Source organism: Diceros bicornis, chromosome 5, assembly GCF_020826845.1.
Source record: "Diceros bicornis minor isolate mBicDic1 chromosome 5, mDicBic1.mat.cur, whole genome shotgun sequence".
In the NCBI taxonomy this organism is placed as follows: domain Eukaryota; kingdom Metazoa; phylum Chordata; class Mammalia; order Perissodactyla; family Rhinocerotidae; genus Diceros; species Diceros bicornis.
In genome coordinates, this window is record NC_080744.1 from 23,899,293 (window position 1) to 23,915,491 (window position 16,199).

The following is a 16,199-nucleotide window of genomic DNA, read 5'->3' on the forward strand; positions in this document are numbered from 1 at the left end:
TCACAGCTGAGTGCTTCCCTGAGCACTACCTGTGGCTGAAGGCAGCTATCTTGCCAAATGCAACATCCCTTTCCTGGGGCAGTGTGTATCCAGTGACTGGGTGTTGCAGGGGTACAAAGGCCTGCCCCCTTGCCTCAATTTGGGACAACTCTGAAGGTCCATCCCAGCTCCAGAGCTCTTATGGGATCAACTGAAACATCTGTTGCAACTGCAATGCATTTCAACGTTTCCCTCTCACTCCCTTGGACAGTCTTCCCCAATAAATCACCTGTACACAAGTTTCCGTCTTGGAGTTGGTTTCCAGCTTAAGATAGCCCCCAAACTCAAACTCAACTTGGATACTGCAGTAACCCTCTTATCTGACTCTGATTCCATTTTTGCCCCCCTCCACACTAGATCCAAAGGGATCTTTCCAAACACAATCTGATCACGTCACGTCCCTGCTGAAAATCCTTTAGTAGCTTCTCACTGCTCTTAGAATAACACCCACATCCTCAACTTGGCCTACGAGGCTCTGCATGATCTAGCCCCTGCCGACTTCTCCACCCTCGCCTACCACCATTCTTCCCACCTTCCTTGGTTTCCACTCTCTGGCTACATTGGTCTTTTTTCAGTTTCGTGAACATCTCTACCTCTTTCCTGCCCAGAGTCTTTGCGTATATTGTTCCTGCAGCTTGGAATCCTCACCTTCTGCACACCTCCAGGCATGGTTACTTCTTACTTACCTGACCAGTCTCAGTTTAATGTGACTTCCTTAGGCAAGCTGTCCTGCAATGCCTCCCCCTCCCATGCCCTGGCGTTAGATTAGGTCTTCACGAAATAGATTAGGTCTTCACGAAATACAATCTCATAGCACCCTGCCCTTCTCCTTCATAGCACTCGCCTCAGTTGCAACAGTTTCTTTTCATGTAGGCCCATCCTTAACATACATAGGGCTTGGAGCAGGAGTACAGATTGAGGCTCACAAACCTTATGTAAAATGTATGACTCAAGCTAACAAACTGTTAAATAAAATATGTTCTATTCTTCTACCTTGACAAATAAATATGTAATGGTCTGGACTTTGGTTCAAATTCGGATTTTATTTGGGATCCCTAGGATTCCACAGCAGAATGCGGTGGTGTGGGGAGAGGCAGGTTTCGGCCCCTGGCCCTCGGACCCACTTCTTATCGCACCTCTGACGTCATAGTGTACTGTGAGGGGCCTCATGTGCCCACGTGTGGACCTCCCTGTCTACACATCCCAAATCTGCCCACAGCCTCCTGCAAACAGCCACCCCTTGGCCACCCATTGGGTCTAGGGATGTGTGTACAGGTAGTGTGGTCCACTCTTGGGAGGGCAAACCCTAGAAGTGGGCTTGGGGCCCGTTGGGCAGGGAATTCTTAGGTGTCTGGAGTGTGGTCCAGAAGGGGATAGGGATGTGGGCAGAGGAGGGCTGGACTCCTCACTCCATGGTACACAGCCAGAAGAGGGCCAGAGTGGAGCCTTCCAAAGCACAGGGCCCAGGGCAGGGGCCACTCTTGCCTGGGGCCCAATGGCAATAAATTGATGTTTCTCTGTTTTAATCTGTAAGTTCCATGAAGGGAGGGCTAGTGTCAGTCTGATTTACTGAGTTGTCTCAGCCTAGCACAGTGCTGGTACAAAGTAGGTGTTTAATAAATATTCATCAATTGAATGTATAAGGTTTGAGGATTTGGATCCATTTGGATCCCTCACTGAAGATTTAGATACGAAAAGCCAGAACTGGGAATGATAAAAAGTCTTACAGGGTTCTGAAAATGGGGGTGCAGGACAGAGGAGATGGTGACGGCATCCTGGATTACTGACTGTCCTCTCTCCTCTCTTTCCTCTTTATGTTGTACCCCACTCCTCCAGGCCCTTTGCCTGCCTGGCTCTCTTTCCCCATGGTCCAGCATCCCTCTGTCCATATCTTTGTACCTTTTTGTCCTTTGGCCACTGCTCTCTCTCTGTGGCCTGACCATCTACCTGTCTATTCCTCTGGATTTGTTTCTAGTGTTTGGTTCCCAATCTTACTTCCCTCTGGCCCTTTTTTCTTCTATTCTTTCTTCTCTTCCCTTGCTCCCATCACCTTTCTTGTTACCCTTTACTCCCTTCCTGGTTCCCTCTCCGAAGCCCTCCTCTCTCTTAGACTTACCCAGGGCTGTTTGCCCAGCTCTTCCACGTGCCTACATCCCTCTGTCTCCTTCTATCCAAGTCCCTGGGGAACCCTGGGGAACCAGGTCTATACTTGCTGCCTCCTTCCCTAAGTCTTCTTGCCTCCCTTCCTCTGTTCTGTCAGTCCCAGAATCCACCTGGCTTCATCTCTTTCATGCCTATTCCCCTGTCCCCAGATGTCCTTTAGCCAGTCAGTCTCAGCTTGCATTCCCCCTCCCCCTAGCCCCGTCACCACCAAGAGAACCCATTAACCACCTCCTGGGTCCCCTCTGGCTGCCGCAGCCTGCCTCTGTGTCCTTGATCCTTTCCCCTGGCCCAGCCCTCACTCCCCGGACTCCTTTCCCTGGTCAGTGGTGCCTGGTCTGAGCCCTGAACAGCTCAACTCGCCTGAGCTTGTTTAGTCTGACTCCTTTAGCTCATTAGCAGCTTAGCCCTCCCACCTCTCCTTGAGCTCTCCAGTAAACAAGAGGATCAGTGCAGACTTGACAGCTGCTGGGGGGCAAGTGTCTGGCCAGGCCAGACCAGGCATGAAAAAGGGGCTGCATTCAACACTTCCTATTCCTTCTTCAACCGGGGAAATTCTGGGGTCTCTTCCTGGCTATTTGCCTTAGACTCACATTCCACAGGCATGTGTGTGGTTTCCCTTTCTCCGTGATCCCCATTCCCATTTTGTGGCCTTGTTCCCTTGGGCTTTTTGGTTCTTCTGCAAAAACAGCACTAGATGCAGGCAATCACACTGAGAAGACTTTCTACTGGGGTAATGACAATGGTCTCTGTTCCATAAAATGGAGGCCAGGTGTGGGAAGAGAGAGATGTCATCTGATCTAGATCTTCTTACATGTGTGTAGAGAGCATGGCAGGAGAGACCACACACACAGACACACACACACACACACACACACAGACACACACACACACACACACACAGTGTCACACAACAAGGGAAGCTGAGTTGACCTTAGGCATTCTGTAGAGCAGTGGTTCTCAAACTTTAGTGTTCATCGAAATTGCCTGGAAGGCTTATCAAAACACAGATTTTTTTTGACCCCATCCCCAGAGATTCTGATTCAGTAGCCTTGAGGTGAGACCACAGAATTTGCATTTCTAACAAGTTCCCAGGTGATGCTGCTGTTCTGGGGACCACACTTTGAGAACCACTGCCTTAGATCATCTGAATCTACCAGCTTTTCACCCAACACCTAAGGCTGGGACCAGGTTAATTTTTATAATTGATGATCTTTGGGGCTGATGGGCACCCAGGTCTCTCTTTGGGCTGGGAAAGAGGACCTGTTAACCCCATGGGAGTGTTTGGGTGTCCTCAGAAGATAGGGAATAGCCTTTAACTCTTGGAGTTCTATTCTAGCACAGACCTTATTTAAACAGCTTCAGACAGGTTTAAACATCTCCTTGGCTAATTCCTAGTATCCCTGTTCCAACTTCTACTCGGGGATGATAGCTCTAAGAGGTGTTAGGGGATTAGGCTGAAAATGTAGGTCAGCCTCCAGCCATCTGGGAACCAGGATGAGTGACAGAGGAAAAGGGAGGGACAGAGACACATAGGGGAAAAGGTGAGAGGAAGCAGAGGGCATGTGAGGGCAGTTACAAAAGTGTCTCAGATGGATTGGTGGTGATTAGATTTCAGTGTCCCGAGATGGCCCAGAAGGAAGCAGCAGACTTCCCCATTCTCCCTTCTCCTGCTCCTTCTCCCCAGCTGGGCTGCCTGTCCCAGGGCTGAGTCAGCAAGAGTGGGAGAGACTGAGGATTGGATGGCCGAGTCCTGGAGACTCACCGTGGGGAGGGTTGCTCTGTGTGGGGAGGGTTGCTTTGTTGCGATAGCTGTGAGGGGCATGAGACCAGATACGGTGGGAGTGAGGCAGGGGGCAGAAATGTGAAGATTCCTGGAAACAGGAAACAGACTCAACAGGGCAGGTGAGAGTGGATTCAGGAGAGCTTGTACACCCCAAAACATTGACAAGGGGCTGCAGAGCCTTGTCTGGTCCTCTTTTCCAGTCCCAGGCTCTCAGTCACCCAGGGCTGAGGGTTGTGTTCACATGAGGGTGGTGGTTGGGCCAATGCGGCTCTCCATACAGGGAAGCAGAGCACATGTGCGTCAGACTATCAGTGTCGAGCTTTGTTGGGGAAGATGCCCCCTTTCCTTCCTTGAGAGCAAGCATACGTGTCCTCTCCTCTCATTCCACGCAACCCCCCTGGCCAATGAGATATGCAAATGATCCCCTTATCTCATTGGCTGGAGGCCTGAGGACCACAGATGACCTCAGAGAGCTGGCCCTTTAAGAGTGCCCTTTGGGCTCTGTGCCCACAGCCCCCTGTTCTGAGCTCAGAGGCACCAGGCCCCGCTCGATGGGGCCTCCAGTCTCTGGGGAAGCTGTGCCCACCTGGCTCTGACACTGACCACATCATCTCCGTCATCCCTAAAGTGAGTATGTCCAGGGCCCACCTGGGTGCCAGGCCTCTCACCAAAACCCCCTCCTCCGACGTCTGCTCTCTGTTGCCTGTTTTCAGGAGTCCTCACACTTTTGTCCCCTGCCCCACTCCCACCTTGACTGGCCTTATGTCTCTCACTGCTCTCACTTCAGAAAGGTAAACAACCCCCTCACTTATCTCTTCATCCAATTCTCTCTGGACACCTCTCTCAGTGGCTGGCTATCTCCTCCCTGCCAAGGATCAGTTTCTTTAATCTGTGTCTTTGTTCCCAACCCCTCTGTCCTCTCAAAGGTGAGGAGCTCAATAGATGGGCAACAACCCTTCCTTGGTTCCCTGGGACAGGAAGAAAGAGAAGCCTGGTCCTTCCTCCCACCTCTCTGGGCAGAGCCTGGGGGTCTGAGATGTTGTTGGAAAGAGGGCTGCCTAGGCTTGGGGCAGCAAGATGGAGCCAAATGCTAAGCCCTGGGGATGAGCACTCCCTGTCTTGCCCTTGCTGGTGGGGCTGTTGGAACTGGGAGTTGGGCTAGAGTTCGGGACTTGCAGGCTGGGAAGGATCTCTGAGGTCATCTAGCCAGAGGTTCCCAGGTGAGCACCTGCTCCATGGCTGATAACAGGGAGGAGAGCTCCTTGGGGACATAAGTTCGGGACACTCTGTGTCAAAGTCAAACAGATGGTTTACTGAAGGACTTCTCAGATTAATATGCTGCTGTGCTTTGTGAATCTGCAAGAGATGGGGATGGAGGCAGTATTTCTCAAAATTATCTGAGCATAGACCTCTTCTTGGGTATTTCTCAGACTTAGTGTTTCACAGAACACTCTTTGGGAAATGTTGAAGTCTAACTGCCTTCATTGAATAGAAGGGGAAACTGGAGTCAGAAAGGGGAAGATGGTCTGCTCAAGTTCACACAGCAGAGCAGGTTCTGAACAAAGTGGAGAAAACCAGTCTTGCTTCATTCCCCTTGGAGCAATTGGCCTTGGCAAAAGATTGTCACCACTCAGTCCTGATCTTTCTAGAACTGATTCTGGGACCTTTCTTTTTTCCTTGGAAAGTCTTTTGCTCCTATAAAAGGGATTCATTAATTGATTAATCCATAGAACAGATGTGCACTGAGGGTCTTCTGTATGCAAGGCATTGCCCTGGGACTCTGAGATACAGAGAGGTATCACAGCATGTTATCCTTATATATTAAAATTCACAGCATATGTGCCTTCCCATTGTCCTAAAATATACACATATTCTGTCACAGTTAATTAAGCAAATTTTTTTAATTGCTCGGAAACGAAATTATGCCTCTTGAGATGACAGAACCTCTCAGCATTTCCCATCACTAAAGTTGGGAGCACTGCCATATTCCTCTTGTTTTTCATAGACTCCAGAGGCACCAGTGGGGCCAGAGGCTGGTGCTATCCTCTTCCTCATTCAGGCCTTTAAGCTGCTTGCCACGGATCAGGAGCCCCTGCCACCTAAAATGTTGCCCCCCAGCCTGGAGGTGACTATGTAGAGAAAGGGCTGGACTATCACCCAGGCTTTCCAGAACTCTGGCTCCAGGGCACGTGGGCTTTGCAGGAAGCAGGTTTTGGTGAAGGAAGCTGACAGGCAGCCTTCAGGTGCTCCAAACCTCTCCTCTTTTTTGCAGGTGCACGCCTCCCAATCCAGCCCCAGAATGGCACTGCCTCCCAGCCCCCTGGCCATGGAATATGTCAATGACTTTGACTTGATGAAATTTGAGGTAAAGCGGGAACCCTCTGAGGGGCGATCTGGCTTCCCCACAGCCTCACTGGGCTCCACACCCTACAGCTCAGTGCCTCCTTCACCCACCTTCAGCGAGTCAGGCATGGTGGGGGCCACGGAGGGTCCCCGGCCAGGCCTGGAGGAGCTGTACTGGCTGGCCACCCTGCAGCAGCAGCTGGGGGCTGGGGAGGCACTGGGGCTGAGTCCAGAGGAGGCTGTGGAGCTGCTGCAGAGTCAGAGCCCAGTCCCTGGTGAGGGGCCCCAAGCCTACTATCCAGGGAGCCCCGAGGAGACAGGAGCCCAGCATGCCCAGGTGAGTGATCAGTGAGCTGGTCTGAGGGGGGGCAGGCTGAGGGAGGAGGACAGCCCAAAAGAGGAAGGAGAGTTCCTGGAGGGGGTTACAGATGGGGAAAGAGACAGAGGGCAGGAGAAGAGAGGGGACCTTGAAAGAAATCAGATAGAGGACCCTACATCCTGTGCCCTCCCTTTTTTCCAAACGGCGAGAAATGAGTGGGCTGAACCACGACGAAGAGGGAGAAAATAAGGTTAGAAGAGCACGGAAAGGGGGAGGATTGGGAATGAAAGGGTGTCGGGGAACGGTTGATTACGGGGAGGTAAACAGATACTCCGTCTGTGGACACCAGGGAAAGGGTTGTGCGTGGAACGGAGCGGAGTTACGACTGTGGGAACCGGAATGAGGTTGGCCTTTTCAAGACTTCGTGCTTCCTCAGGCCCCAACCTTCTCAGGAAGGATTGAGACTCATCCTATTAATTATAGACACAGATGGGGGTGTTGAGGGCATTAGGATGTAATCCAAATCCTTTGAGGGTCACACGGTTGCGGCCTTCAGGACAAGAGAGCGAGGCTCGTTGGAGGGGTGGGGTCTGTCTGGGCGCGGGTCCCCTGGACCCACGTGGGTCTGGAGCCTGATGCTGAGGACAGCGCAGAGGCGGAGCGGGTTCACGTGCGCGATTGGCTCGCCTGACCGTGGGAGGCGGGGCCTGCCGCGCGGGGCGGGGCCCAAAGGGCGTGAGTGCCACAGCCAGGACCGCGTGGGCCGGGGGCGTGTTGGGACCTGGGGCCGGGCTGCACTGCGAGATAGATTCAGTGGCAGGGCGAGTATGCAGGTAAAGGTGGCAGCCAGGGGTGGAGCCTCCCTGGGGGCAGGGCCAGTCTGTCGTCGCCATCCAAGTGTGGAGGGGGTAGGACCCGGCGCTGACCCGGTCTCTGCCCGCTCCCTCTGCAGCTGGCCGAGCGGTTTTCGGACGCGGCGCTGGTGTCGATGTCTGTGCGGGAGCTCAACCGGCAGCTGCGGGGCTGCGGGCGCGACGAGGCGCTGCGGCTGAAGCAGAGGCGCCGCACGCTGAAGAACCGCGGTTACGCGCAGGCCTGTCGCTCCAAGCGGCTGCAGCAGCGGCGCGGGCTGGAGGCCGAGCGCGCCCGCCTGGCCGCCCAGCTGGACGCGCTCCGGGCCGAGGTGGCCCGTCTGGCCAGGGAGCGCGACCTCTACAAGGCTCGCTGTGACCGACTGACCTCGAGCGGCCCTGGGTCCGGGGACCACGCCCACTTCTTTCTCTGAGCTGCTTGGGGCCGCGGAGTGGTGGAGTAGGTGGGTGGGAGGCACCACCCAGGAGGCAGCGGCACCATTCACCAGATGGTTACTGAGAGGCTTCTGGTGCCAGACACTCCCTTGTATGACCACACAAATATTCCCAAACTCCCTGGACCCTCAAGGCATGCTCCGAGGTTAGATGTTGATCATTTTCTGGGAGAGGGGTCCCCTCCCCTCACGCAGGCCGTGCACAGAAACTCTCCACCTCCTGCCCCATCCCACATGACCTGGACACTGAGATCTACGGGAGCCAGTGCCAAGCACTCTGTGTGTGTGTGGAGCGTGGACGACGGCTGGGTGACACAGTGAACGGGAGGTGAGGGAGTGGTGCAGCTCCGCCCTCAGTTTAGATTTTAATTCAAGGTTTTCAACCTGTAGTGCATTAAGGTGGTAATTAGCAATAAGGCTGTATTTTCCTTTCGAGACTTGTAATCTCCCGATTTTAGGACTATTGCATTTTCAAGATTTCAATTCCCACTAGCAAGACAGACGAAGAACTCTATCCAAGAGGCTTTCTTTCTGCCCAACCAGTGGCCTCCAGGGCCCAGAGCAGCAAAGGCTGGAGGAACTCTGGGGGTGGCTGGTGTGGACTGGGAGAGAATCCTGGGCAGAAGTCTGGGGACCTGGGCACTGTTCCCAGCTCTGCCACAGGATACCTCTGTCACCTGGAGCAAATCACTTGCTCCCTCTGTCTCGGTTACTGCATCTAATCCTCATTTGGATTGGATGACTTCTGACACTTTTCCAGTTCTGGCATCTCCTTAGTGTGGGAGCCCCCAAGACAACTTCACCAAAGGGATTTCCTGCCCTACTCTAGCTTCCTGACTGCACCCCAGGCAGTGGGTGAGCCCACGCACTGGTCCTCCAGACCTGCATAGGGTGCCCCTGCTACTCCTACCTCTCTGAGGGCTGAGGTGAGACTTGCCTCAGCAGGATGAGGAGCCAAGAGAATGCAGCTTTTGTGAATTAAACTTGAAGTCCAGGCAGAACTGTATGCTATTGGCTAAATGTTCTTGCAATTTAAGAAATATTCATTCTTTATCCTTGCTCCAGGCTTCTGTGTGTGTGTGTGTGTGTGTGTGTGTGTGAGAGAGAGAGAGAGAGAGAGAGAGAGAGGGAGGGAGGGAGAGAGGGAGGGAGGGAGGGAGAGAGAGAGAGAGAGAGAAACTGGGAAACCCCCACCTAGGCTGAGTGGTGCATCTCAGTTCTGGAGGCCCAATGAAAATGGGGTGGAGAGGCAGGGATTGGGCCAGATGGAACCTCTCCCTCCCACTACCACTGCACAGAAGCCTGGGAGCAGCAGTGACCTGCTTGGCCTGCCTATGGCTGTCCAGAGGTCTCACAGTTGCCATGGTAACCCAGCCCTCTGGTTCAACAGCCTATGGAGAGAGTGGGCAGGGATCTGGGCAGAGCAGAGGCACTGAGCTGGGAGTAGCTACCTCACCAGCCACTGTTGTAGATCCTCTAAGGGACACAATAAACGGGAGAAGCAGTGGGGCGTGGGGAAGAGGCTCCCATATGTCTCTCTTCCTTTCTGCCCCCCTCTATCCACCCCCTCCCCAGCTGTCTCTTCCCATTACAGTACTTGTTCCCTCCTCCCCCTCCTCTAGCCCAGCTCATTTCTCCTCCACTCAGGAACCTGCTATGGGAGGCCTCTACTCCATCTCCCCTGGGGTTTCTTTCTCTTCTCCTCTCCCTTTCCTCCTACTGGCCTCTGGCCAGCCTCTCTGGCTCCTCTCTCTGAGGCTCGCAGCACCTTTAGTCTCTTCTCCTTCATCCTCTTCCACAGCATCATTGAAGGGAGAGGCTGGGGCAGGGAGTGTCCCTCCAGGAGCCCAGCTCTTCTTCCTCACTCTGGATATCACTTGTGTCCTTGCCCGCCCTCTGGAGCTGCAATCCAGACCCACTACTGCTCTTGCACACTTTCCTTGACTGGCTGAGGCCTTGCACGGCACACACACGGCACACACACGGGCAGAGACACCCACCCATAGGCACCTACACCCGTACACACAGTCAGGCCACGTATACATACACCTGGGTCTCAAGACGAGGGTGACACGGATACACCTCACACAGAAGTTGCACACTAGTGATTAAGAATGTGGGCACTTTGGCCAGATGGGCCTAGGCTCAAGTTCCAGGGCCACCAGATCTTCTTTGACTATGGGTGAGTTTAAATCAAGCCTCGCTTGCTTTGTCAGAAAATGGGGAAAGTAATGGTAACTACCTAGTGATAGTGCATGCATTTTGAGCACTGAGCACAAAGCTTCACACGTGCTAAAAAATAATGTTTGCTGCCATTGTTACTAAGAGTACACAGCTGGACTTCCCCAACCATTAAGGCCACACTCATGGAGAGTCAGGATGTGCAGTATGTGAACACACACACACACATTCACATACCCAGGAAAACCAGGCTGCACAGACCTTAGGTGTCCCCTCTGTATTCATTATTCACTAGCAGCTCTGCTGCCTCCTGCAGTCCTCCCAACAGCCCTTCTTGGCTCACCCCACAGCTGTGCGGGGGCCGGGATTTAGCCCCCTGGGAGACTCAGCTGGGCTTCTCTGGAGACAGCTGTAAGAGGGTGTCAGCCTGCCCCCTTGACAGCCCCTTATTAACCCCCCAGCTCTGGTAATTAACCCTCATGGTGTCTGGGCCCCCTGGGGTTGGGAGGTGAGGGTAGGGGCTCCTCAGATCCCTCTGGCACATAGTTGGGGTGAACCTGCAGACACATCAGGCTTCCTGGAACTCTGGCTCAGATTTTGGAAGGTGCTGGTTCTCATTTCTTAATGGTGTGTGTGTAGGTGCTCCGAACTGCCCAGTGGGCATCTGAGGCATGATAGGTAGAGGCTGAGGTGCTAGGAGTGGTTCCCTTTATTAACGGCCAGAAAGTCAGGATCACTGAAGAAAGTCACTGAGGGGCCACAAGGCTGAGGGGTGTGGGGCCTGGAGAGATGGGGACAGGGCTCACCGCTCACTTCCAGGACCCAGGAGCACAGCTGGACCAAGAGGGAGAGGCACTGGTCACTCAAGTCACAAGGGTCAGGACAGGCACCTGGGAGATGGTGGGATAGTCATAAGCACCCTCCTCTACACCACACCCAGCCAAGACGGGCTCCACCGAGCCCCACCTTGCACCCCCTAGTGTCCACCCCTTTGGGCCACCAGGACTCACTGAGAGGCTGAGGGAGTGTCGATCTGGTGGAGGCAGTCACGGACTAGGGCTGGGGGTGGTGGCTGGAGTGCAGGGCCTGGGAGCCCCGGGGCTGATGCCCTGGCTGGCGTAGTACTCCACCACCTGCCGCGGCACCTCGGCCAGGACGCACTTAGCTAGCGCAGAGGGTGCGGCCTGGGGTGGGGGCGGGCACGTGGTTAGCGGCGGAAGAGTCGGGGAGGCGGGGTCAAATAAGGGGGCGGGGCTTCGGGTTGGCCACCCGGGAGTGGCGGGGGGGGGGGGGGCTCCAGAGTCTTCGCAGGATATCAACACCGTAGGAGAGACAGGTCAGATTTGGGGGCATGAGGACCTGAGGAGTCCTTCAGCCGAGAGAGGCGCCGGACACTCACATCCTTGAAGTCCCGGAAGGGCACGAACTGGACGATGTCGCGGGCCGCGGGCACCCCTCGGGGGCAGCGCAAGGGACCGTCATCGCCGTCCAGCAGCCGCATGTCGGAGAAGTCGGCATTTCCCACACCCACGATGATGATGGACATGGGCAGGCGGGAGGCGCGCACGATGGCGGCGCGGGTCTCTGCCATGTCGCTCACCACGCCATCCGTGAGCACCAGCAGCACGGAGTACTTCTGAGGGCAGGCAGAGGGGAGGAAGTGTCGGCTCTGCGTGCAAGGTCGTTGGCACCCGCCTCAAGTTGGGGCCCTGGCCCTGGCCCCACCGGAGGACACTCGGGGCAGCGCCTGGTTGTCTGCTTGGTCTCCTCACCGTGGCTTGGCCGGTGCTCTGCTCCCGCTGGGCTGGCCCCGCCACTCGGTTGATGATGGGGGCCACGTTGGTGGGTCCATAGAGCTGGATCTGGGGCAGGCAACGGCGGTAGGAGGCGATGACCCCCGAGATCTCTGTGGGCAAAGCGATGAGGCTGGCACAGATTAGCAGAGAGCCCTTTCTGACACCCTTGAAGCAATAAAGTGCTTCCCTGTCTCAGGACTGCTCTGCCCCCCAGGTTCCTCACTAAGCAGAAGGAGAGTTGGATGGTCCAGGTGCTGGGGGAGTTGGGTGGGCAGATGCTGAGCCAGGAGCTGGAAGTCTTACCAAATGAAGACAGGCACTGAATGGGTGAAGGCTCAGGGAACTGGGCCCACAGGAATGGAGTCTGTGCTCCGCTGTGGGGTGTACAGGGTGTGCAGCAAGCTGGAGGGAGCGGGGGAGGCAGGGCTGGTGGGAATCTCCCCCTTACCTTCACATTCAGGATTTTCTGGGTCAAAGTTGATAGCAAAGTCATGGGACACCTGTGAGGGTAAGGGGAGGCAGCGAGGGGATGTCTTTCCTTCTTGTCTGACTCTCCCACCGTCTCCTGCCTTCCTCTCAACCCCGGCCTACCTCGAAGTTGGGAGGAATTCGAGCTCCAAAGCCGAATGCTGGGAACAGCTTATCACTGGGGAGAAGAAAAGGTTGTGGGGGCCCATCGGGCTAGGGCTCCCTGCCTGTCCCCCCACTGCCACCTTCTACTACCTGTCGTAGTCCTGACAGATGCCCCCCACTGCACGCAGGGCCTGCAGGTAGTGGTTGGGCTGGCGGGGGCTGAGGCAGTGTAGGGACTGGCTGCTCCTCGGGTCCCCATTGGAGGCGGTGAAGTCAATGGCCACCTGGTGGGGATGGGGAAAGGGGCATGCTGCATCCATGAGAGCCAACAGAGAGGCTAGGCCAGAGCTAGGGTCTGTAGGGAGGACTGAGATGAATCCGGGTGAGCCCATAGGTAGCCTCCTCATGGAGTGGGGCGAGGGGAACAGGCCGACAGTGCTAAGGCTCATGAGAGGCCCAAGTAGGCACAGTGGGGATTCTGGGCTCCTTCCGTTCACTATGCGCTTAGCCTGTGTCCCTCTTGCCTGTGTCCCCATCTCCTGGGCCTTTACCGTGAAGCTGATCTGGCAGCCGCCCATGATGTAATCCAGGAAGGTGTGCACCTTCTCCACCTGGCAGGAGGGAGGGAGGCAAAGTGGAGGGATGAATGGTCCTTTGAGGAGGGAGCTGGGTGGGGCTTCTGTGGGGGAAGTGGAGGGACCAGAGTTTTCAAGGTTGAAGTTCATGTTGGGAAAGGGCAAGTTCCTGGAAGCAGAGAACGTGGTCTTTGAAAGAAGGGCAGGGTTGGTTGAATGTGAGGTTGTGGTCGGGTCGGGGCTGGCCCAGGGCTTAGGAAGGCACTGGGGTTTACCGTGCACCGGGCCAGCACCACGGTCCCCGAGCTCTTGTAATTCTTCTTCTTGTCCCGGTACTTGGGGTTGATACAGTCCCACTGCATCTAGACCCCACATGCCCCAAAAGCTCAGGGTCACAATTCCATCAGATGACCCCTCGTCCCCTTTCCAGCAGAGCCCCCCAGAATAAGACCCCCATGGCTCAGTCCTTAGGCTGGGCCGGGGCGCTTTCCACCCTCTCCACCTCCTATGACATATGGCGGGCGCACCCTCAGGATTCTCCCAGGGATCTGGGTGGGATTCTGGGAGTGGGGTGGGGTCTTTGTGGCACCTCCTGCCCAGGGTCTGCTGTTCCTTCCTGCATCTCCTGGAAGGTGCTGGTGAACTCGCCGATGAAGTCATGCTTCCCGCTCGAGTCGTAGTCATACACTAGGAACTGAGGTGGGGGGGGTCAGGGTCAGGGATACTTTGCAGTGGTTCCTGGCAGCAGGGGGAGGGATGCAGGGAGGTAGGGGCCTGATGGTCTCTAGGCCCAAACAGACATCCTCAACCTCCCCAAAGAGGCCACCTGCTGAACTTCGTGCTTTGGCTCAGTCTGGCAGGGACTTTGGCCTCTGATACAAGGCACACAGTGTAAGAACACTGAGCTGTGACTGGTCCTTTACCCCACAGTGGGAAGGGCTTGTCTCACGAGGAGGGGGAAGGGGCTTGCCACACTCAGGGGGAAGGTCTCAGGCAGAGGCCTGATGCTCCAGTGGGCTGCCCTTGGTGGTGGGGCCTCACCTTGAGAGGGCGGTGGACGTCGCAGCTGCATAGGGAGTGCAGGGACAGGCGGAACGGCTCCCAGCTGGGGTTCAGGTTGTTCTTTACCACCTTGGAGAGGCCCCAGAGGCTGGTCACCTCCTATCTAGGTTTCCCTACTTGGCTCTTTCTCCCTCCTTCCCCATAGCCCCAGGCACCAACCTCGGTCCTCCAGACCAGCTGGTCACTCTGGTCCCCGTTGGTCTTATAGATCTCCATGAAAGGGTCAGACTTGCTGAACAGATCCTGGGGGACAGCGGAAAGGGCCCATGAGCCTGGTGAGGTCTGCAGGGGGAGGCGGCTAACACTGAGAAGAGAGCAGCACTGGGGCCCCGGGGTTTGTCTTGAGTAGGAGGCCTAGGCTCTCTAACAGGGGAGATGGGGGCCTGGACTCTGGGGTTCCAACCTTGTTGTCCAACTTGTGGGCTCTGAAGGTGAGTTGCACATAGTCGTTGGTGCCAGATACCTCCTCAGCCACGATCTGCAAGGGGGACACAAGTGGCAGGACTCCCCCGCCCCCTACCACAAGGGCCACCCTATGCCCTTTCCCTTCAGAGGGGCATGATGTCACCAGGATGTCCATGCAGGGGCATTGAACGCTCTGCCCAAGGGTGAGCACAGGGGACCTCGCCTACCGTGATGGTGGACTTGCCCGCAGTCTTCCCATTCTTCAGCAGCAATGGCTTAGTGACCTTGGTTTGTGACACAATCTGGGGATGGAGGTGGAGGGAGACCCAGCTGTGACGCCCCCACCTGCCTTGGCCAGGGTAGAATGGACAGGGTAATGACTGCCCTTTGAGTACCCACAGGGGCTGCACTTGGGCTAGGGTTGGACTTAATTTCCACAGCAACCTTAAGAGGTAGGCACTGTGACCCCAGGAAACTAAGACTCAGACAGGTTAAGTATCTTGCCCAAGGCTGCACAGCCAGTGAATGGCAGAGATTGTTTAAGCCGCAGTTGAACTAGCTCCAGAGCTCATGCTCTCTGATATTTTGGCTGTTAGAGGCAGAAGCTGATGGGGTTGGGGTGGGGTGGGAATGCAGACCTGGCCCAAGGTGCATTCCGTAGAGCCCAGGAAGGTGTCATTGCGGGGGCTGGTGGCTCCGTCCTCGGCATCAAACACGTGAAACTGCAGGGGCTGCTTCTCCTCAAAAAAGTACTCGAGGGCCAGCACCCGAGAGAAGACAGGGCTGGAGCAGGAGCGTAGCACCTCTGTGCGCTCCACCTGCGGCAGGAGGGGTGAGGGCCCTGTGGGAACCCAGGCTACTTTTCCCTGCTCTGGACCACCCAGCTCATGCCAGCTTTCCTCGGACTTCCACATCCCCAGCGACTAGCTCTTCCCTCTCTAGGCTGATCCCCGAGCTCAGGGTGCTGCCAGCCCACTGGACTGTCAGCCCTCTGGGGCTCTCATAAGGCCGTTGGAAGCTGTGCCACTGCCTCTGGTGCCATCCGGGGACCCTCTGGGGCTCTGGGCTGTAGAAGCTGTAAAATGGTTTGTGTTCGTAATGATGGCATACCTGTCTCCAAGGTTACCCACACAGCCTAGAAGAAACCCCTCAGAATCCTCAAGTTCCACTATAAGACTTTCATTGCCCCCACCCAGCCTCCCTCCTTCCCAGGCCAGGAGGTTAGTGAAGGAAAGACCCCAGCCCGCTCTCACCTCCACCCACTGCTCGTCGGAGTAGAGCTTGAGCAGCACGCAGGGGTGGGGCTTGGTGAGTGTGTCCCGGTCCAAGAGGCCGTGGCAGGACACCCGCAGCTCCACCCGCGAGGCCCCCAACGTCATGGCTGGGGGCTCAGGCACCCATCCCATCTCAGGGTCTGACATGTCACTGTGGGGACAGAGATGACCTGGACACTGGAAAGGAAACACCTGCCAGGGGAGGGGTCTGCCTTCTGGGAGCCCGCCCCCACCCCCTTGTCCTGCTTCCTGAGGCCCTGGGATCTCATGGACCTCCTGTTTCCCCCACCCTCGGCTCAGCTTCCCAGAGCTCTGAGCAGGGGAAGGCAGAGGACCTGAGCCTCTCACTCCTGCACAGCCCTGTGCTTCTGTCACCCCTG

The 16,199-nt window shown here is 55.9% G+C and overlaps 2 protein-coding genes across 2 annotated transcripts; one reads left to right on the top strand and one right to left on the bottom strand.

Annotated features, from left to right (window-relative positions):
- Positions 1-4,569: 4,569 nt before the first annotated feature.
- NRL (neural retina leucine zipper) lies at positions 4,570-8,954 on the top strand. The gene is made up of 3 exons (XM_058540373.1): positions 4,570-4,612; positions 6,258-6,665; positions 7,600-8,954. Exons 2-3 carry the CDS (start codon positions 6,285-6,287, stop codon positions 7,930-7,932), a joined length of 714 nt encoding a protein of 237 aa, XP_058396356.1. The 5' UTR covers positions 4,570-4,612; positions 6,258-6,284; the 3' UTR covers positions 7,933-8,954.
- Positions 8,955-11,180: 2,226 nt separating this feature from the next.
- Positions 11,181-15,981, bottom strand: CPNE6 (copine 6). The gene is made up of 15 exons (XM_058540374.1): positions 15,799-15,981; positions 15,184-15,363; positions 14,773-14,847; positions 14,544-14,618; positions 14,300-14,383; positions 14,120-14,209; positions 13,668-13,772; positions 13,354-13,440; positions 13,055-13,114; positions 12,654-12,787; positions 12,522-12,576; positions 12,379-12,430; positions 11,907-12,040; positions 11,534-11,770; positions 11,181-11,318 (listed from the first exon to the last, which is right to left on the bottom strand). Exons 1-15 carry the CDS (start codon positions 15,964-15,966, stop codon positions 11,181-11,183), a joined length of 1,674 nt encoding a protein of 557 aa, XP_058396357.1. The 5' UTR covers positions 15,967-15,981.
- Positions 15,982-16,199: the final 218 nt, after the last annotated feature.